General features: G+C 34.6%; 1 protein-coding gene across 1 annotated transcript in view; it reads left to right on the forward strand.

Moving 5' to 3' along the window:
• The window catches only part of LOC111048694 (nose resistant to fluoxetine protein 6), a 46731-nt gene extending 23954 nt beyond the window's left edge, over positions 1-22777 (forward strand). Inside the window, 5 exon segments of the mRNA XM_039439416.1 lie at positions 11268-11436; positions 13355-13513; positions 13515-13549; positions 21289-21418; positions 22565-22777. Coding sequence (XP_039295350.1) covers positions 11268-11436; positions 13355-13513; positions 13515-13549; positions 21289-21418; positions 22565-22777 — 706 coding nt within the window.
• The last annotated feature ends 604 nt before the right edge of the window (positions 22778-23381 follow it).

Here is a 23381-nt window from a genome sequence, read left to right on the forward strand (position 1 = left end):
TACCATGGAGAAAATATAGCATAAGAAGATATAAGAGTAGGTCGTTTATGTTCCGAATTTCAAGCTGATTTGTTTTTTAACTCAAGCCGACTACTGTCTATATCACTGTATTGCTTAGGTGAGAGTTAATGACGGCACAGTATGAGAGACTAACAGCGTCACATAGCTTCACCAAAAATCTGGTGTGGCGCACTCACACAACTTTCCTTGCCGTTATGAAAATTGATCAACTCACGCTAGTGTGCACGGCATCTCAAGTCTACTTATAAACAAAGATCTGAGCCAGCTGGTGATAGAACAATAACGCTGGAGACATACGAGGTCTGCTATCTCTTCATAGTGAATCATTTAATAGAATAAACAGTTGCCAACAGTTTGCAATGAATAATCTTATTTTCTCGAATTCGAGCTTATTTTCAATTCAGATGAAAATGCGACTGGAAATTAATTGTAGAGATTTTTATGCTGAATTTTTTGTTTACATTGTATCTGAAGCTGAAGCCTGATAATGGGGAATCTAAAATCAAACTTTGCATAGATGGGGCGGCGCTTCTGAAATTTTACAGATATGGAACTTGTGGCAGTTGATAGAGCTATCAATGATTTTTAGGTATGAATTGATCAAAATCGTCGGAGCCGTTTTCGAGAAAATCGCGAAAAACCCTGTTTTTGACAACATTTGGGCCATTTTAGTCGCCATCTTGAATTGCATTGATCGAAAATGTTCGTGTCGGATCCTATAGTGTAAGGACCTTAAGTTCCAAATTTCAAGTCATTCTGTTAATTGGGAGATGAGATATCGTGTACACAGACGCACACACACACACACAAACACACACCACACACACACAAACACACACACACACACACACCTACAACACACACACACACCACCACCACACACACACACACACACACCCCACACACACACACACACACACACACCACACACACACACCACACACACACACCACACACACACACACACACACACACACACACACACCACACACACACAAATTTAGAAATTGGGGTACATTAATTTTTTCGGAAAAGCAATACTTTCATTACCTATGGTATAGGCAAGGAAAGTAAAACAACTACTAGGACTATCGGCTTCAGTTAACAGTGGAAATTGGAACACAAACGCTCTATACCATGGGAAATCCTCTATCTTTTCACCCTACCCTGAACAACACGAACTCCCACAGACCATTGGATATCTTTTCCTATTTCAAGACATTTCCTATGTCAATTTCAAGACATAGAGGAAAGTTCCCTATGTTGTAGTAATAAATGCATTAGAAGGTAAATGAAAGTTGAGTGTGAGAGAGGGCCGGCTGCGCCTTAACTTCGCCAACCAGGTCTGCATTAAAGTAGCCTATCTATCCATTCAACCACTCTCACCTACTGTGATATTGTATTGATTCTTGTTGTAATTAGTGACTAAGGTAATTCTTCTTATGGCTCAGAAGTAGCTACAATAGAAAATTAATTCCTTTTTATTCTATTACAATAATGCATTTTCGTGCATCTAATGCTGGGCCACGTTAAAAGTTAGTGGAAATGATAGGTCGGCAGAGTTGCCATTCTCTATTACTACCGCAGCCTTCTGTAGCGGAAAAACGAAGACAGCGCGCATGCAAAAGTTCTGTCAAGCTGTCAGAAGGGGGTAAATCAGTGAGCTGCGAAGAGAGCGCGCTCTGAATGATGCGCGCTCTTTTCGTACCTCTACGATTCGAGTTTGACAAGTTAGTGTTGACAAGGGTTCATAATTCAGGCTGATATATATAGCTTGAAACGTAATCTCATTAGACGAGCGTTAGCGAAGTTCTCACATTTGACTTACTGAAGCGTTTTCTGCCTGTTTTATGTTCGACAAGAACTTTAGAGAGAACTGATCAATCAGCTTCAATTTTGAACACGATTTCGTCAAACCTTTTTACAGGTCAAGTTCGTTCGACAACAAAATTGACTCACTCCTTCAGGATATAGAAATAACATTGGAAGTACATAAGATAAAAATTGTTTTGTTTCTATATCACACAGACTGTCAGACGGCCAGACTTTATGTGGCGACACATGATTTCATTGCAATAATTTCAACAACATAGAAGTCTAAATTATTTCCATGTGTGTTGAATCATTGCAGCTTTTAAGCAGCTTTGAAGTAATTTAGCAGAATCGTACACCATCAAAAAATAAAATTAAACACAAAATATAATTAACAGTTAACATGATCGAAGTTCATGGAATTCATATCAATAAATGCGGCTTAAATCAATCACTTCAACACTGGAGAACACTAACAGAATCTACAATTATTATATTTTCAATATTCACCATTCCGTCCTCAACACGTCCGATATTTCTGAAGGGGTTTATTGAAGAAAACTAGAAAATAAGTAGTAGCATGTATATTTATTATATTATCAGGGAGAACAAAGATCTGTCCAAGCTGTCAGAAGAGTAATCAGTGAGGTACGAAGAGAGCGCGCACTGAAATGAACCGCACTCTGTTCGTACTCTCACAAAAATGATTTATGACCAACCTTCAGCCAGGTAGGAGGCGCGTCCTCTTCGTACTTTCTTCTGTGGCAGTTGCTGAGATTGGTACAGTGAGAATATTATTTCCATAAGTTTTAATGGGACCATTCATACTCGCTCGGCTTTTGTAAGTGTGAATATCACATTAGAAGTAATGGAAATGTATTTCCACTGTGTCAGTCACTTTTACTGATTTGAAATAATATATGAGAATCTGAGATATATGAGAATCAAGCTTTATCGGTACCATAGAATACTGTTATATTAGTTCTATTTTGATATGGATTTAAGTTTGTTCAAATTTATTATAATGAGAATATCTATAAAAATTATTATCTTATTTCCAGAGCATTTTATGCTGCAGTCATATCATTGGCAATATATGCAACAGTCATAGATAAGGACAAGTGAAACATGCGAAAAACAAAGGTAAATAAGCTTATTCAAATTTGATTTGATAGCTTCTTGTTTCAGTCCGATCATTTGAATATGAGCTTCTGACCCCTCTAATAAAATTGAACAAATTATTAGTCTATCACTAGATAATAATTGATATAGTCTACTATGCAAGAACAACACTTTTCATTTAATCAATAAGTCTCTCAAATTCAACTTTCTGTTTTTGTTGTGTTGGATATTCATAGTGAATAAAGTAGGCTTACACTTGATATTTCAAAACCACTAATTATAACTACAATTCGAAATACCGTACTTGTTATAAACAATTATCAATCGCTAGAAAACTCAAGATATTAAAATTTCAAGTTAATTTCATTTTATATATCTAAACTTCTGTGGTTAGTGCTTAAGGATTTCAAACCTAGTCATTCTGAAATTATTCTACTCAACTCTCTTTATTTGTTTTCATTTTACAATTCTATAATAATTGGCCCCAATTCAAAGAGATACTGTTATCAATATTATACATCATGTTATATATCTCTTGGCAGCTACAGTTTCATATGTTTTCTATACGTTTCAAGGTCCCCTGAGTTCAAAAACATGATTTTTGGTGTTGGTCTGCGTGTTGTGTGGGTGTGTGTGTGGTCTGTGACACGATAAATCCATTCCTAATTAACCGATTGACTTGAAATTTTAAACTTAAGGTCCTTATACCATGAGTCCGACAATGAGAAATTCAATTCAAAATGGCGGATAGTGGCTAACAAACCATGTTTTTCACGGTTTTCTCGAAAACGGCTCTAACGATTTTCTTCAAATTTATACCCTAGATTTACCCTAAATTTATAAGCCCTATCAACTGACATTAGTCTCATTTCTGGGAAAATTGCAGGAGCTCCGTAATTACCTGAGAAGAATGAATTTTGTTAAATTTCTATCATGATTTTCTCAAAAATGACTTGACCGATCTTTTTCAATTCATACCCTGTATACTTATATATCAGCTCTATTAACGGCATGAGTCTCCTCCCTTAGAAATCAACAGGGGGTCCACCCCCCCTTGAGAATTTACTTTGTAGCCTCCTTCTCGTGCGTGAGGTACGGTAGGTAGGTTGAGCAGTTTATTCAAAAGAACACATGTCGATATTTTATTTTAGAACAGCTGTTTTGACGACTTTTAAAAAAATCATCAAATTTCACAATTCACACAAAGGAAAAAGTACTCTGAAAACAATAATGATGTATACACATATACAGTAGTCTGATCATCGTTTCAATATATTTGCTACCAATCGTCATTATATTCCCCTAAATAAATCTTCTCATTTGTAGACAGCTGTTTTGACAACTTTTAAAAAATCCTCAAATTTCATAATTCAAACAAAGGAAAAAGTACTCTGAACACAATAACAATAGTATAATCGTAGTGTTAATTAGTTAGCCGCCATCAGCATATTGTTATTCCCCTAAATTATCATCGTTAATGAGGCTTATAGATCAATGAGCAAGGAAAGTTGTGTGAGTGTACCACACCAGATTTTTACTTTCCTTGCCCTATTATACCATAGGTAAGGAAGTATTGCTTTCCGAAAAATTAAGGTACCCCTATTTGTAAATTTCCATAAGTTTTAATGGGAACATTCATACTCGCTCGGCTGTTGTAAGTGTGAATAATCACATTAGAAGTAATGGAAATTGTATTTCCACTGTGTCAGTCACTTTTACTGATTTGAAATAATATATGAGAATCTGAGATATATGAGAATCAAGCTTATCGGTACCATAGAGACGTTATATTATTCTATGTTGATATTAGTTCTATTAGAGGATTAAGTTTGTTCAAATTTATTATAATGAGAATATCTATAAAATAATTATTATCTTATTTCAGAGCATTTTATGCTGCAGTCATATCATTGGCAATATATGCAACAGTCATAGATAAAGGACAAGTGAAACATGCGAAAAACAAAGGTAAATTAGCTTATTCAAATTTTGATTTGAATAGCTTCTTGTGTTCAGTCCGATCATTTGAATAAGCTTTCTGACCCCTCTAATAAAATTGAACAAATTATTAGTTCTATCACTAGATAAATAATTGATATAGTCTACTATGCAAGAACACAACTTTTCATTTAATCAATAAGTCTCTCAATTCAACTTTCTGTTTTTTGTTGTTTGGATATTCATAGTGAATAAAGTAGGCTTACACTTGATATTGTCAAAACCACTAATTATAACTACAATTCGAAATACCGTACTTGTTATAAACAATTATCAATCGCTAGAAAACTCAAGATATTAAAATTTCAAGTTAATTTCATTTTATATATCTAAACTTCTGTGGTTAGTGCTTAAGGATTTCAAACCTAGTCATGTCTGAAATTATTCTACTCAACTCTCTTTATTTGTTTTCATTTTACAATTCTATAATAATTGGCCCCAATTCAAAGAGATACTGTTATCAATATTATACATCATGTTATATATCTCTTGGCAGCTACAGTTTCATATGTTTTCTATACGTTTCAAGGTCCCCTGAGTTCAAAAACATGATTTTTGGTGTTGGTCTGCGTGTTGTGTGGGTGTGTGTGTGGTCTGTGACACGATAAATCCATTCCTAATTAACCGATTGACTTGAAATTTTAAACTTAAGGTCCTTATACCATGAGTCCGACAATGAGAAATTCAATTCAAAATGGCGGATAGTGGCTAACAAACCATGTTTTTCACGGTTTTCTCGAAAACGGCTCTAACGATTTTCTTCAAATTTATACCCTAGATTTACCCTAAATTTATAAGCCCTATCAACTGACATTAGTCTCATTTCTGGGAAAATTGCAGGAGCTCCGTAATTACCTGAGAAGAATGAATTTTGTTAAATTTCTATCATGATTTTCTCAAAATGACTTGACCGATCTTTTTCAATTCATACCCTGTATACTTATATATCAGCTCTATTAACGGCATGAGTCTCCTCCCTTAGAAATCAACAGGGGGTCCACCCCCCCTTGAGAATTTACTTTGTAGCCTCCTTCTCGTGCGTGAGGTACGGTAGGTAGGTTGAGCAGTTTATTCAAAAGAACACATGTCGATATTTTATTTTAGAACAGCTGTTTTGACGACTTTTAAAAAAATCATCAAATTTCACAATTCACACAAAGGAAAAAGTACTCTGAAAACAATAATGATGTATACACATATACAGTAGTCTGATCATCGTTTCAATATATTTGCTACCAATCGTCATTATATTCCCCTAAATAAATCTTCTCATTTGTAGACAGCTGTTTTGACAACTTTTAAAAAATCCTCAAATTTCATAATTCAAACAAAGGAAAAAGTACTCTGAACACAATAACAATAGTATAATCGTAGTGTTAATTAGTTAGCCGCCATCAGCATATTGTTATTCCCCTAAATTATCATCGTTAATGAGGCTTATAGATCAATGAGCAAGGAAAGTTGTGTGAGTGTACCACACCAGATTTTTACTTTCCTTGCCCTATTATACCATAGGTAAGGAAGTATTGCTTTCCGAAAAATTAAGGTACCCCTATTTGTAAATTTCTATATGTTTCAAGGTCCCCTGAGTCCAAAAAAGTGGTTTTGGGTATTGGTCTGTAAGTGTGTGTGTGTGTTGAATGATGTGTGGGTCTGTGTACACGATATCTCATCTCCCAATTAGCGGAATGACTTGAAATTTGGAACGTGAGGTCCTTACAATATAAGGATCCGACACAACAATTTCGATCAAATGCAATCCAAGACGGCTAAAATGGCGAAAAATGTTGTCAAAAACAGGGTTTTCGCGATTTTCTCGGATATGGCTCCAACGATTTTGATCAAATTCATATTTGAAATAGTCATCAATAAGCTCTATCAACTGCAACAAGGCCCTTTCTGTAAAAATTTCAGGAGCTCCGCCTCATCTATGCGAAGTTTGATTTTAGATTCTCAATTATCAGACTTCATATACAATTTAAACAGAAATTTCAAGTTTAAAAGATTGAGCATGAAAATCTCTGCAATTAATGTTCAGTAACATTTCCCACCTAGAATTGAAAATAAGCTTGGAATCCGAGAAATGTGATATAAATTGCAAACTGTTGGCAACTGTTGGTTCTATTGAATCATTCACTATGAAGAGATAGCAGACCTCGTGTGTTTCCAGCGTTATTGTCCTGTCACCACTGGCTCAGATCTTTGAATAGTAGTAGACTTGAGATGCGCAGGAACACTAGCGTCAGGTGATCAATTTTCATAACGGCAAGGAAATTGTGTGAGTGCGCCACACCAGATTTTTAGTAGTGTATCTGCTCTAGGAGTTGTGACTCAACTCTTGAACGCCTGTGACCGCGTTCTCACTGAAAAGCTATTCGCAGAAGCAGAGGTCTTCGGGGTGATTTACAGCATTTAATTGGGATTTTTGTTTTATAATAACTAGTAGTTCTACGACAGTAGACCTCGCTCATGAATAGCCTACAACTTTCAAACTAATTAGAAGGGCATTAAGAAAGTACAGTATATTGTGAAGATTCATCTATACATCTATTATTTTTCTCCATTGAAAGTGCTAAAGACATTGTTTCCAGGACACTGGACTTATAGATGTCTCTCAAGGAGGTATCTTCATATTGTCCCCATATTTACAATATTACAACTTTTCTTACAATCAATTATAAGAAATCGGTCAACTGATAGAAAAATGGAATATGCAGTAGGCAATTTAGACGATGAATCGTCTCACAGACGATAGTGAGACGGAAAATGATTCCAAATAAGATGGGTTTGTTGGTGACAATGACAGGAGGTTGCTAATAATGTTTTTCATGAAAAATGAATTCAATGTTATGGCGGCTTGTTATGCCTATGCAGATCTCATACTAAAACGAAGACAAGAGCTAATTAACTAAGCTGTGATGTCTCCGGTCGGTTCGGTAGGTCTAGAAACAGGGAAATATCGTGTTGAAAAGGGAAGAAATGGTGCAATCAAGTGAGAAGTTTTCTTCAATTAATAAATACAGTATGATTTGGAGCGGCTCAGACGTTTCAAGGTTTACCGCTGACAACAGCTCTTCTTGTCCTCTATCGATAGCATTCCAACGATACCATTCATTCAATACAGCACATTTTAGAGCAGCACAATTTATATTCAATTTATATTAAAAACCGGAGGTCTTATCAGAAATCGTTACACATACGTTCCTGCGCCTTGTTTCGAAGAACTTTATACACGAATTTCATCCAAAGGACAATAGCTGCGACTGTAACTGCGGTACAAACAAACAAACAGACAAAAGCCGATCGAGTCAAAACTAAGACCTCAGCTTCGCTTCGGTCAATAATAAATTCATTAGCATTTGAATAAATTCAATTGGTCGGTAATTTCCATCTTAGAAAGTACTTTTCATTTGTCTCTTATAATGCAGGCGAATATGATGTGTTTCTCAATACTGTTTACGTGTCTAACGAATTAAAATACTACATATTATCAAATTTGAAGTCTGTTGAGTTGAATAATTATTTTTGATTTGATTTTTCATTTTAGCATTCAAATACAACGTGGAGTTCACTACTGCGGGCTTCTAATATCTACACGGATTCGTTTTGCTGATGAGTGCAGCTCTCACATCCTACTATTGGCCAAAGAAATCAGCAAAAAGGGATCCATTAATTGGCCAGGGCGTCTTGTCACCAGATATATCAGGTAACATTAAATGAAAAATATTCCTTATTGGGCGGAGTTAGGCCTTCAAGTCCTCTCTATCTCTCAAACTCGACATTACAGATGCTATGAGAACTACAATGAATAAAAATCTGGTGTGGCGCACTCACACAACTTTCCTTGCCGTTATGAAAATTGATCAACTGACGCTAGTGTTCCCGCGCAACTCAAGTCTACTATTCAAAGATCTAAGCCAGCTGGTGACAGGACAATAACGCTGCAGACACACGAAGTCTGCTATCCCTTCATAGTGAATGATTTAATAGAATCAACAGTTTTCAATTTAATAATCTTATTTTCTCGAACATCGATCTTATTTTCAATTTAAGGTGAAAATGTTACTGAACATTAATTGTAGAGATTTTCATGCACAATCTTTTCCACTTGGAATTTTTTGTTTAAACTGTATCTGAAGCCTGATAATTGGGAATCTAAAATCAAACTTTGCATAGATGGGGCGGAGCTCCTGAAATTTTTACAGATATAGGGTGGCAGTTGATTATCAATGCTTATCATGACTATTCTAAATATAAATTTAATCAAAATCGTTTCGAGAAAACCTCGAAAACCCCTTTTTTGACATTTTCTCCATTTTAGCCGCCATCTTGAATTGCATTTGAACGAAATTGTTCGTGTCGGATCCTTATAGTGTGAGGACCTTAAGTTCCGAATTTCAAGTCATTCCGTTAATTGGGAGATGAGATATCGTGTACACAGACGCACATACCACACAACACACACACACACATACAGACCAATACCCAAAAACCACTTTTTTGGACTCAGGGGACCTTGAAACGTATAGAAATTTAGAAATTGGGGTACCTTAATTTTTTCGGAAAGCAATACTTTCCTTACCTATGGTAATAGGGCAAGGAAAGTAATAACATCAATGAGCCTGTATCAGCTACCGTCTATAGAAGGCATTGACAAGACAGAAGGTCGGAGACGTTGATGTGCTATTTTTCTCCACTGCCATTATAACGTGGACTTCACTATACAAGATAGAGGTACTATACCTACAAAAAACGAGGACTATCCAATAAGTAGCCTTCACAGTAAGTTATAGGAGAACAATGTCATATAACCGTAGTGAAGATAGAGAAAAGATAGCATGAGGAGATATGCCATGATTTGTAGAATGCATTCAAAGTTTGGAAGTTTTGTATCAAATGTTGATGTTGTGTATCAAGTTGAGATGATACTGTATCATATTATGTTGAAATTGTATCATGTGTGATGATAATCTATCATGATGTTATACTATAAAGAAAAGATAGCATGAGACGATATCCAAGGGTTTCAAAAATAGGAAGTGTATCAAATGTTTCTGTTGTGTATCAAGTTGAGATGATACTAGTAGTGTGTTGATACTGTATCATGTGAGGTGGTACTGTATCATGTGTATTTATACTGCATCATAGCTATAGCATAGAGTAAAGATAGCATGAAGAATATATCCCAGGGTTTCAAAGTTTAGAAGTGTTGTATCAAATTTGGTGTTGTGTATCAAGTTCAATGCTTCTGTCTGTACCATAGTGTTTTGATACTGTATCATGTGTGTTGATACTGTATCATAGTTATAGCACATAGAAAAGATAGCATGGGAGGATATCCCAGGGTTTCAAAGTTTGGAAGTGTTGTATCAAATTTTGTTGTTGTGTATCAAGTTGAGATGATAGTGTATCATATTGTGGTGATACTGTAGCAATTGTTTTGATACAGTATCATAGTTATAGTATATAGAAAAGATAGCATAAGAAGATATCCCACGTTTTCAAAGTTTGGAATTGGTGTATCGAATGTTGCTGTTGTGTATCAAGTTGAGATGATACTGTATGATATTTTGTTGATACTGTATCATAGTGTTATCATACTGTATCATAGTGAGAAGAAACAACATAAGAAGATATCCTATGGTATAGGATGTTTATGCTCCAAATTTCACTGTTGAATCAAGCCGATAGTCCTAGTAGTTGTTTTCGTGAAGCTATCTGACACTGTGCTGTTCTCATACTTTCAGCCGACCAAAAGAGAAATAATAGACAGAAGTTGGAAATAATCGGCTTGAGTAATAATAATAAAACACTAATCGTGATAGTATAGTTGACAAACTAATATAGTTGTCAAGCCAATATAGTCAACAAACTAATGAAGTTGACAAACTATTATAGCTGAAAAAATTATGTTAAAAAATGTTGTGTGATTTGATACTGATACAATCTTTGCTAGTTGTGGTAGTAAATAGTTGACAAATAATGTAGTAGTTGACAAACTAATATAGTTGACAAGCCAATATGTTAAAATGTTATCCAAATTTGGGAGAGAAATAGTACAAGGAGCATCCTTAGTTTTTCCCCCAATCAGTAGGTACTTCTTCTTGAAAAATATAAATAAATAAATAAATATAGTCAAAAAACTAATGAAATTGACAAACTTATATAGTTGACAAACTATTGTATTTGATAAAATTCAGTTAAAAAATGTTGTGTAATTGGATACTGATATTATCTTTGCTAGTTGTGATAGTAAATAGTTGACATGTAGTAGTTAACAAAATATAGTTGACGAACGTTTTCTAATATTGCAGGTTAACACCACCCTTACTGGCTGTAATAGTTTACTATGCCTATGTGATGGAATACATGGGCTCAGGACCCCAATGGTCATCTGTGGTGAATGCTAATGCAGATCTCTGTAAAGCCAGTCTTTGGAAAAACCTGCTCTACATCCAAAATTTCTTCCCGTTCGAGAAAATGGTTTGTATGCGATAAATCAACTAATAGATTTTTGTAACATATTTCTATTCATTTCTCACGTATACTATTACTAATAGTACTAGTAGTCTCTCATACTGTGTCGTTCTCTCACTCTCACCCACGACAAAACAGTAATAATAGACAGTAGTTGACAGTAATAGGCTCGACTTAACAAAGAGTTTTGAGCTGTTAGAAAGAGCTGTTATAACTAGCAGTTAATCTGTGCTCCGCGAGGGTCTAATAAAATACTTGATGCTATAAAGCTTTGGAGAATTTCAAAATAGGCCTATAACCATCCTCGGTAAATTAAGATTCTATAAGCAAAATTTCAAGTTATTTAGTTGAGTAGTTCAGACGTGATGATGAGTCATTCATGAATCTCCTATTCCGTACGTGTATAAGCCAATTCTTATCTTTATTATATTATAGATAACATTCTAAAAGATATTTATCAGCGAAAGGAAATATAATTGATTATAGTGAGGTACACGTTGTGATGGAAGTATTGAACTTCAATTGGCGTTGCTTTCCTTGTCTATCATTCCACAAAGCAAATAGAGCTATCCTTTTCTAGTTCTACAACGTTCCTAGATTTTTCTTTTACAATGTACAAATAAAAAGTCAACAAAATATTCAATCTCAATATAAATTATGTGAATTTATTACTTGATCATTGATAAATATTTATTTTAACGAATCCTATTCTATTAAACGAGCAATTTCTGTTTATATGTTTGTATTTCACTGGATCTCGAAAACGGCTCTAACGATTCTCACGAAATTCAGAACATGGTAGGTTTATAATATAAAAAATTCGATTGCAATATGTCTCATCCCTGGGAAAACTCGCTGAAGGACATTGAAAGGATAATTATTATTCATCCTTGGAAAAACAGTTGATAATAATTATTTCGTCGTCTGTTGATGATGGAAGTGAGTGAGTGAGTTCATGTGTGTGGGACTGTGTCAAAATAATTATGACTCAGCTGTTGAACTTTTGTAATCATTTAATCAGATAATCAGTGCCGGTTGCAAAAAAGCCGGGTTATTTTCAATCCTGATTAATTCTAGTAGATCCATCATTTTGAAATGGTCTTCTCTGATTTGATTCACGTGAAACTAATCAGGATTAAAATGCAACCGGCTTTTGTGCAACCGGGCCTTCGTGAGGGAAATTTTTGCATTCCTCTATTTACTGTAAATATATATCTCAATTCTTAATTGTTATTAATGTTAATCTTAATTTATTAATTGGGAATAAATCTCAATTTACTGTGATTAGATAGAATCTGTATGAACTATGAATGTTATAATAATTTCTTCTTTCGTAATTAATTTTTTATGCTTTTGTACTACTAGAATTTTGATTCACTAAAATCAATCAGGATTGAAAATAACCCGGCTTTTCTGCAACCGGCACTACTTACCTGATTAAATGATAACAAAAGTTCAACAGCTGAGTCATAATTATTTTGACACAGTCCCACTCACATGAACTCGCTCACTCACTTCCATCATCAACAGACGACGAAATAAATTATTATCAGCTGTTTTTCCAAGGATGAATTATAATTATCCCCGATATTACAATATAATAATTGATGATTCGAACAAGAATGAACAGTTAATATTATATCAGATATATATCAGTGTCAGCTACCCTCTATGAGAGGCAGTGGCAAGGCAGAGAATCGGCAACCTTGTTCTCCCATCTCTCTTTACTGTCATTGTAACATGGACATCACTATACTACATATCGTTCTTTCTATTCCCAGTATGCCACGCATGTATTGATCGATTTTTGATGAGCAGTTTTTTCGCTAAAAATATCAAATATTTTAGTGACTATTCAATCATAATTTTTTCATGTTTTTACATAATTTTAATGTAATTTATTCAATATTCAATTATTTTTCAGTGTGCCACACATACTCACCAGTTAGCCCTAGACATGCAAATGTTTCTACTAGCTCCAGCCTTGGTCTACATTCTGCATTGGGAGAAATTCCTGGGTCTAGCTCTATTTCTGATGATAGCTATTGCATCCACAGCTCTACGATTCTACGCCATATTCAACAAATAATATATCGCTCTACATTCACTATGGAGCCACGTGAGTTCAATCATTCATTCATTATAGAAATTAGTTGACCGAGCGAAGTGAGGTCTAAGATTCAAGTCGACTGTTTGGCATTTCTCTTAATGTTTTATGTTTAAATGTTAAATGTTTAAATGTATTGTTAAATGTTAAATGTTTAAATGTTAAATGTTTAAATGTTTAAATGTTTAAATGTTTAAATGTTTAAATGTTTAAATGTTTAAATGTTTAATGTTTAAATGTTAAATGTTTAAATGTTTAAATGTTTAAATGTTTAAATGTTTAAATGTTAAATGTTTAAATGTTTAAATGTTCAAATGTTTAAATGTTTAAATGTTTAAATGTTTAAATGTTTAAATGTTTAAATGTTTAAATGTTTAAAGTTTATGTTAAATGTGTTAAATGTTTAAATGTTTAAATGTTTAAATGTTTAATGTTTAAATGTTTAAATGTTTAAATGTTTAAATGTTAAATGTTTAATGTTTAAATGTTTAAATGTTTAAATGTTTAAATGTTTAAATGTTTAAATGTTTAAATGTTTAAATGTTTAATGTTTAATGTTTAAATGTTATATGTGCGCATTTACAGCGAAACGCGGTAATAGATTTTCATGAAATTTGACAGGTTTGTCCCTTTTTAATTGTGCGTCGACGTATATACAAGGTTTTGGAAATTTGCATTTCAAGGATAATATAAAGGAAAAAGGAGCCTCCTTTATACGCCAATATTAGAGTAAAAATCAGACTATAGAATTATTCATCATAAATCAGCTGACAAGTGATTACACAGATGTGTGGAGAAGCCAGTCTATTGCTGTATTTCCATAAAAGGTCTATAGTTTCAATCAGGTACTTGTGAATGAGAATACTGCGTGAGGTCTACTGTTCAAAGAACTACTAGTTCATTCATATTCATCAGATGGAACAAATCATTATAATATTATTGGGAAGGAAAAAACAGGTGCTACAGTTAGATCCACATTAAAATGGCAGTGGAGAACGATAGGAAAACAGTGTTGCCGATGAAGAACAGTGCGAGAAGGGGAAGAAGGAGAGAAAGAGAGAAAGAAGGAGAAGAAGATTGATTGATTGATTTTTTATTTTGTGCTAAGTCTAGACAGATCCATTGCACATCATACATTTATAATGTGTTATAAGAGGAAGGAGAGAAAGAAGGAGAAGAAGATGAAGAAGGAGGAGAGAAAGAAGGAGAAAAAGAAGAAGAAGAAGAAAGGAGGAAAAGAAAGAGAAGACACGAGAAGAAGAGGACCACAATAGAAGAAAAAAGGATAAATATAGAGGAAGAAGCAGAATATAGGAGAATAGAGACAAGACAGGAGAAGGAAAGGAAGCAGAAGAAGAAGAAGTCAGGAGGAGTAGGAGAAGAATACAAGAAAAGGAAAACAAGAGTAAAGAAGAAGAAGAAGAAGAAGAAGAAGAAGAAGAAGAAGAAGAAGAAGAAGGAGGATGAGGAGGAGGAGGAGGAGGAGGAGAAGAATACAAGAGAAGGAAAAGAAGAGAGAAGAAGAAAAAAAGATAGAAGAAGAAGAAGAAGAAGAAGAAGAAGAAGAAAAAAGTAGAAGATATGAGGAAAATAATAAGAAGACACGAGAAGAAGAAGACCACATTAGAAGAAGAAGGAGATAGAGTAAGAAGCAGAATATAGGAGAATAGAGAGGAGACAGGTGAAGGAAAGGAAGAAGAAGAAGTCGGGAGGAGAAGAAAGATACAAGAGAAGGTAAAGAAGAGGGAAGAAGAAGATGAAGAAGACTGGAGGAAATGAATGAGAAGACACGAGAATAAGAGGACCACATTGGAAGAAAAAAGAGATAGAAGAAGAAGCAGAATATAGGAGAATAAAGAGAAGGAAACAGGAGACAGGAGAAGGAAAGAAAGAAGAAGGAGTCAGGTTGAGAAGAAGAAGAATACAAGAGGAGGAAAAGAAGAGAGAAGAAGAAGAAGGAGGAGTTGAGGAAGAAAAGTTATAAGCGAAAAACTGAAGATGTTACATTGTCCACGCTCCCAGGATTCAGAAGCCAAAGCAACTCAAAAGCTGTGAGCTGTGAGCTAGGCTGCTGCTAGAATTCAGATTGGGAACCCCCGCGCTATCTAGCGGGAGAAACGTGCAACTACGTAGTGATGTGAAAGATAGAAAGTCCCAGATCAGATAATAAGCAGTCCTTTAGTTTTATTGAAATTGTGACTTTACCGCAGCTTTACTGAGAAAAATCAATAGGACAAAAGTTTTAGAACATGAAATTTTCTATCGATTGAAATAGAATATCATTCTATCACAAGTCTGAGAAATAAATACGAGTTGCTAAAGCGTTGAAGTGAATTGAACCGCCCCAATTCAAACCGCTCTTCTGTTTCTTCCACAATAATGTTTGTCAAATACTAGCACAACTGATCAATTATCAGCACAATTCGATAGAGGAGATTCTCCTCTTTATTTATTGTTACATATTTTTATCGATTAAGTGAGATTAAAGGCTGTAATTTCCATAAAACTGAAGCCTTGTTACAAAGTTGTTCGGTTTGTGGAGCTCTAGTTACATTTTCTGACGCTAGGTGTCAGGAGCGTACAGTCTCTGAATTTCTGCAGTCGGTTTGATTGGGAACTGAGATGTGAGTGCTTCTGAAGTCTGAAGCGAAATCGAAATCGCAGGTAACAAAAATTGGTAGTCGGTCCAGTTTTTCGTTTATAACTTCTGAACGGTTGGTCGTAGCGGAATTCAGCTGATATTCAATTTTGTAGACGAGAAAATTCTCTACAAAATCGTTCAAGATAACATAATTTAACATAAGAAATAGACGAGAAAGAGAGCTGAAAAAATGAAATTCTGGTCGAATTTTCTGAGAATGTTTTGGAGAACGATAGAACAGCGTTGCCGATGGAGAACATTGTTGAGAACCGATCTGGCAACGTTGCAGATTTAGTAAAAGATACGGCTATCTGCTTTGTCAGATGATAGACAAAGGATAATAATATACTACAATCTCCATTTCCAGGCACGGCCCTAGGGACTTGGCCGCCCTGGGCGAAATCGGCAAACGCCGCCCCCCCCACCAAAGGTATCCCATCTAATAATTGTTTACTTAAAAATTTGCCTGAAGGTTATCAGCTTTTCAAGTTGAAAATGACATTTAAACAAATATTTGACAAATATAAATATTGAGGAATAAGTGCAGGCAACGAATGCTCAAATAAAGGTATGGAGGGAAAATTTTGGAACACAATTTTCAACTCTACAGCTCTTTTAAGGATAGTAAGAGGATTAACATATCAAAAGTCCTCACCCTTACCCCATGTGCCAATGGGGTGGGGGTGGTTTGAAAATACCATTTTTTTTAATTTTTCTCATATATCTCGGGAAACTATGCATCTAAGAACATTTGTACTCTGTACAAAATTGAAGCTCACAAAATTACCAACAAGTTTGTTCTCTACACTTTTTTCATATCTCTTATAGTTTCTGAGATATCGCTCTTGAAGGTGAGACATTTTTTGAAAAACACTTCTACCTCCAATGTTTTCTTTCATCTTTTCGGCCATATAATTTTTGAATGATTGATGAAAAAATCCGTGCTGATTATAAGCGCGAGCATCAAATTATCTTCAATTTGATGTATATTTTCACTATTTTACGCATTTCCCTACGACTGTGCAGCAGTTTTAGTGTTGAGAGTGAAAGTTTTGTTTGGTAGAGGATTTCGATAAATCTGATACTTTTTGAGATATTTATGTTCTAAAGTGATGCATTTTCAAAAACCCAGTTTTTTCCATTTTCGCTCTTTCAATTCTTATAACGTTCCAATAATTGATGGAAAAAGAATGTGCTTACTACGAGATTGTAGAGCATTAAATTATCATTCATTTCATGTATAATTCGACTATTTCACGCATTCCCATAATTATGACTGTTCCAGCAGTTTAAGGTTTGAGAGTCAAATATCAAGATTTGCTACAAGTGACTTTTTTCGAATATCACACTATTCTGTGATGATAAATTGGAGTGTGCTTCAGTATGAACATCCATATTGAGTACCTGGAACTTATTGGTACCAGACGTATTGGAACGTCTGCGGAACTGAACACAGGTGGTGTTTCTAAACTTCCTACCAAACAAGACATTCAAAACTAAAACTACTGCAACAGTCGTATAGGAATGCTTGGAATAGTCGAATTATACATGAAATGGAAGATGATTTAATGCTCTCAAATCTCGTAATTAGCACATTCTTTTTTCATCAATTGTTGAGAAGTTAAAAGACTTGAAAGTGCGTAAAATGGAAGAAAAACTGGGTTTTTGAGAATGAATCACTTTAGAACATATATATCTTGAAAAGTTGTATCATATTTATTGAAAACCTCAACAAAACAAAACTTGTAGGAAATTCATTGAGCTTCATTTTTATGTGGATGATTATGTCAATAGAACTCATTGTTTCCAAGATATAAGCATGTAAGTAAAAGTGGAAAATGCAACTTTCAAACCACCCTCATCCCTTTAGCACATGATGTGGGGGTTGGATTTTTGATATGCTCACCTCCAAATAGTGTCAACAGAGCTGCAAAGTCTAGATTGAGTTCCAAACATTCCCTTCAAATTTCATTGTCAACTGATCTATTGTTGCTGAACAGAAAATGTCACTCTCACACACTAAAACTGCTGCAACAGTCGTAGGGAAATGCGGGAAATAGTGAAAATATACATCAAATTGAAGATAATTAGATGCTCCGTCAGCTTATAATCAGCCCGGTTTTTCTCATCAATCGTTCAAAATTATAAGGCCGAAAAGATGAAAAAATTGGAGGCAGAAGTGTTTTTTCAAAAAATGTCTCACCTTCAAGAGCGGATGGATATCTCAGAAACTATGAGATATATGAAGAAAATGTAGAGAACAAAACTTGTTGGTAATTGTGAGCTTCAATTTTGTTCAGTGTACAAATGTTCATAGATGCATAGTTTCCGAGATATATGAGAAAAATGAGAAAATGGTACTTTCAAACCACCTCTACTCCTTAAGCACATGAGGTGGGTGAGGACTTTTGATATGTTAATCCTCTTACTATCCTTAAAAGAGCTGTGGAGTTGAAATTGTGTTCCAAACTTTTCATTCTATAATCTTTAATTGACTGGACTAGAACAGTAACATAAAATATCTGATTAAACTGTTTTTATGTTCGGAACAGATACGGTACACAATAAGAAAAAATAATTAAGACGGTAGTTCCAAATCAAGAGACTGCAACAGAGTATTGGGCCTATTTAACTTGCTAAGTAATCAAAATACAATTGCTACAACACGAGTTTGTTCAACACACTTGTTCAATTAAGTAAAACTCGTCTGACCTTTGCATAGAAAATTCTTCTCCAGTTCTTCAAGATCTAGGGACTGAGCTATTTTATGTTCGCTAGACACTCAGACGTTCCTGGGACATTGTTGATCTTAGATATATGTCTTCATTAGCTTGAGTTTGAAAAGCTTATTATAGATTTTACTATTCACATTGAATTTATTATTTATTTGCATTGAACAATTTTCCGTTCCTTAAAATTTGCCGCCCCCAAAAATCTGCCGCCCTGTGCGGCCGCCCGGTCCGCCCACCCCTGGGGCCGGGCCTGTCCATTACCTATTTCAACACCTTTCTCTTCTTCATCATCATCATCATCATCTTCTTCTTCTTCTTTTTATATTCTTCTTCTCCTCATATTTTCTTTTCATCCTGTCTTGTATTCTCCTTATCCTGTCTTTTTATTCTCTTCTTCCCCCATCTCTTCTCCTTCTTCTTCTTCTTCTTCTTTCTTCTTCTTCTTCTTCTTCTTCTTCTTCTTCTTCTTTTTTCTTTTTCTTCTTCTTCTTCTTCTTCTTCTTCTTCTTCTTCTTCTTCTTCTTCGTCTTCTTCTTCTTCTTCTTCTTCTCCCGTCGTGTGTTGATGGGAAGGATATTATTTTATATCCTTCTTATAGAATCAACAATTATTTTTTGAAACACCGCCGATTTATGAAGTTACATTACAATTTTATATTATCGTTATTCTAATTACATTTAATCTTCATTCTCATTGATTAATTATCTATACTTTGTTGAATAATTACCTAGCATTACCGTCATTTAATGTAAATTAGTGTATAAGCAAGTAAATATTGTAACATACATAAATAAAGAAATCTAATCGTATCTAATCTAATCTCCTTCTTCTTCTACTGTCTTTTGATTCTCTTCATCACCTTCTTCATCTTCTCCTACCTTTTTATTCTCACCATCTCCTTCTTCATCTTCTTTTGTCTTTCTATTCTCTCCATCTCCTTCTTATCTTCTTATCTTCTAATCTAATCTTATCTTCTTCCTTTATCTTCTGTCATCTTCTGTCTGCTTTTTCGAATAATAGACAAGGATAGCAACACCGATGTTAATCAAATACCACTATAATAACGTTGATCTCACTATCAAGACTACTACTATCTCTGTCTGATAAATACAGAAATTGGAATAATCACTACTCAATTCCAAATTAGATGAATTCGATTTCTGATACTGAACTGTCATAAATTTTAATTTGATTTTACTTTCCTTGCCCTATTACCATAGGTAAGGAAAGTATTGCTTTCCGAAAAAAATTAAGGTACCCCAATTTCTAAATTTCTATACGTTTCAAGGTCCCCTGAGTCCAAAAAAGTGGTTTTTGGGTATGGTCTGTATGTGTGTGTGTGTGTGTGTGTGTATGAGTGTATGTGCGTCTGTGTACACGATATCTCATCTCCCAATTAACGGAATGACTTGAAATTTGGAACTTAAGGTCCTTACGATATAAGTATCCGACACGAACAATTTCGATCTGATGCAATTCAAAATGGCGGCTAAAATGGCGAAAATGTTGTCGAAAACAGGGTTTTTTGCAATTTCTCGAAAACGGCTCCAACGATTTTGATTCAAATCCATACCTAAAATAGTCATCGATAAGCTCTATCAACTGCCACAAGTCCCATATCTGTAAAAATTTCAGGAGCTTCGCCCCATCAATGCAGATAGATTCCCAATTATAAGGTTCAGATACAATTGAAACGAAAAAAATCAAGTGGAGTAGATTGAGCATGAAAATCTCTACAATTAATGTTCAGTAACATTTTCACCTGAAATTGAAAATAAGCTTTAAATTCGAGAAAATGTGATTATTCAATTGCAAATATTGTTGATTCTATTAAATCATTCACTATGAAGAGATAGCAGACCTCATGTGTGTCTCCAGCGTTATTGCCCTGTCACCAGCTGGCTCAAATATTTGAATAGTAGACTTGAGATGCGCGGGAACACTAGCGTCAGTGATCAATTTTCATAACGGCAGGAAAGTTGTGTGAGTGCGCCACACCAGATTTTTCGAATAATGGACAAGGATAGCAACACCGATGTTAATCAAATACCGCAATAATAACGTTGATCTCACTATCAAGACCACTACTATCTCTGTCTGATAAATACAGAAATTGGAATAATCACTACTCAATTCCAAATTAGATGAATTCAATTTCTGAACTGTCATAATTTTTATTTGATTTTTATTCTTGCAACAACTAAAGGGAAAAAACAGTTTGAGCTGTTGGCCTGTTGTTTCATTCCCAATATTCATAGTTGAGAATGATGATCTATGAATGTATGAATTAATAAATAAACTACATTTTTACTTTTGTAAATAATTCACTTTTCTTTGATTATAAATGAATTTTTTGTGAATATTTTCATATTTTACAGGGTAACCGAACTTTACAATGCAGCAAACTTCTCATATGGCCAAACTACACACAGGATTGTGCCATATCTGAGTGGAATCTGCCTGGGATACTTTTTATATAAGTCAAAGAAATCTATCTGCTTGACACCCGTAAGTAAAAATTAAAATAATGAAATGAATAAATATTGGTTCCTATATTACAGTTTATTCGTGTCTTGCTGAGAGATACCATTGGTTTTCCTTTATCTATTTACTAGTATATAACCCGTGCTCTGCAAGGGTCTGATTATATACTTGACAAACTGAAAACTTGACCTTCTGAAATATCGAAGAATTCAAAGCAATCCTCAGTAAATTGAGAATCTATGGTCTTCATTCTTTATTATTGATTCATACAATAAGTACCTCATAAAAATGATTGTCTAATTGAAATCTTGACAAACTGAAAACTTGACCTACTGGAATCTTGAAGAGTCTAGAGTAGAACAACAAACATCCTCGGTAGATTGAGGATCAATATGCAAAATTTGAAGTAGATCAGTTGAGTAGTTGAGACGTGATGATGCGTCATTCGTGAATTTCCTATCCACTACGTGTATAAGCCAATTCTTTCATTTATTGTATTAGAGATATGAAATTGTATATTGTGTAGAGATGGAGATCAATTTGTTTGTATTATACAAAATATTGTGGCACCGAGATTCGCTCGTTATTTTTATTTTTGATAAACAGATAACACAATTCTCTAAAATGATCGTGTTTATATTTCACAGCTGACTATACGTCATCTTATGAATCTCGAGGATGCGATATTTTGATTTTCCACATACTCACTTTTTTACTATCCACAGCTGTTTCAGCCAAAGATGAATTATCCTTTTAATGTCGTTGAGCGAGTTTTCTCAAGGATGAGACCTAGCGCAATCGAATCTTTATATCATAAACCTACTATGTTCCAAATTTCGTTGAAATCGTTAGAGCCGTTTTCGAGATTCGTTAAACATAAATAACCAGATATAAAAAAGCCAGATATAAAAATAACCAGATATAAAAATAACCAGATATATAAATACAGAAATCGCTCGCTTAATATAATAGGATATATCAAGTTTTGAGGATGTGTATGGATGTGTTTTGATTATGATTCATGAATTGATGCCTTTTCAAATTTCTATGAAAATGAATAGAATAGCTCGACTTTCAATAATAATTGAAGAAATCAATTGTTAATCGTTATTAAACAGAAATCCAAAGAAATAAGTGATTAATCTAATCCAAATTAATTTTATATTTCAGAAATGTGCGGTTTTCGGATGGGGCCTTAGCATAGCTTTTTGTCTGTATTCAGTATTTTCGCAAGCACATCTTGCTATGCCAAATCACATATTTGATGCATATGACGCCGCCATATATGCAGCTCTCTCTCCCTTCACATGGGCTCTCTCTCTCTCCTGGCTGATACTAACTTGCAGTACGGGGCACGCTGGTATGTACTCTCTCATCACTTGATACAACTCACAAAATAGTTGCCTTTATGAAAGGTCTTGAGAAAAGTTTCCTGTCTGAACGGTCTTGTATGCAAACATACGTTAGAAAAAACTTGCCTGTATCCTGAAAAACGGCCTCGTATCCTGTTTCATCGGACTGAAGAGTTGCCATGTGAAAATCCTCATATCTCAACCAGCTTCACAAAAAAGTTTCCTGTGTGAATGGTCCCGTATCCTTTCATACCTGACAAAAACGTTGCCTGTGTGAACGGTCTTGTATAGTGATATGGGTGAGAGAAAAGTTGCCTGTGTGAACGGTCTACTGTAGTAATATGGGTGAGAGAAAAGTTGCCTGTGTTGTGAACGTTATAGTATATTAACATACCTTACAAAGAACTTGCCTCTGTGAAAGGTCTCGTATACTAACATACGTGACAAAAATATTGCCCGTGTGAACGGTCTCTTATCCTAATACATCTGATAGAAGAGTTGCCGCTTGAAAGTCCTCATATCTCAACCAGCTTCACAAAAACGTTGCCTGTGTGAATGGTCCCGTATCCTAACATACCTCACAAAAAAGTTGACTGTGAGAACGGTCTCGTATCCTAACATACCTCACAAAAAAG

Source organism: Nilaparvata lugens, chromosome 12 (assembly GCF_014356525.2).
Source record: "Nilaparvata lugens isolate BPH chromosome 12, ASM1435652v1, whole genome shotgun sequence".
Classification (NCBI taxonomy): Eukaryota; Metazoa; Arthropoda; class Insecta; order Hemiptera; family Delphacidae; genus Nilaparvata; species Nilaparvata lugens.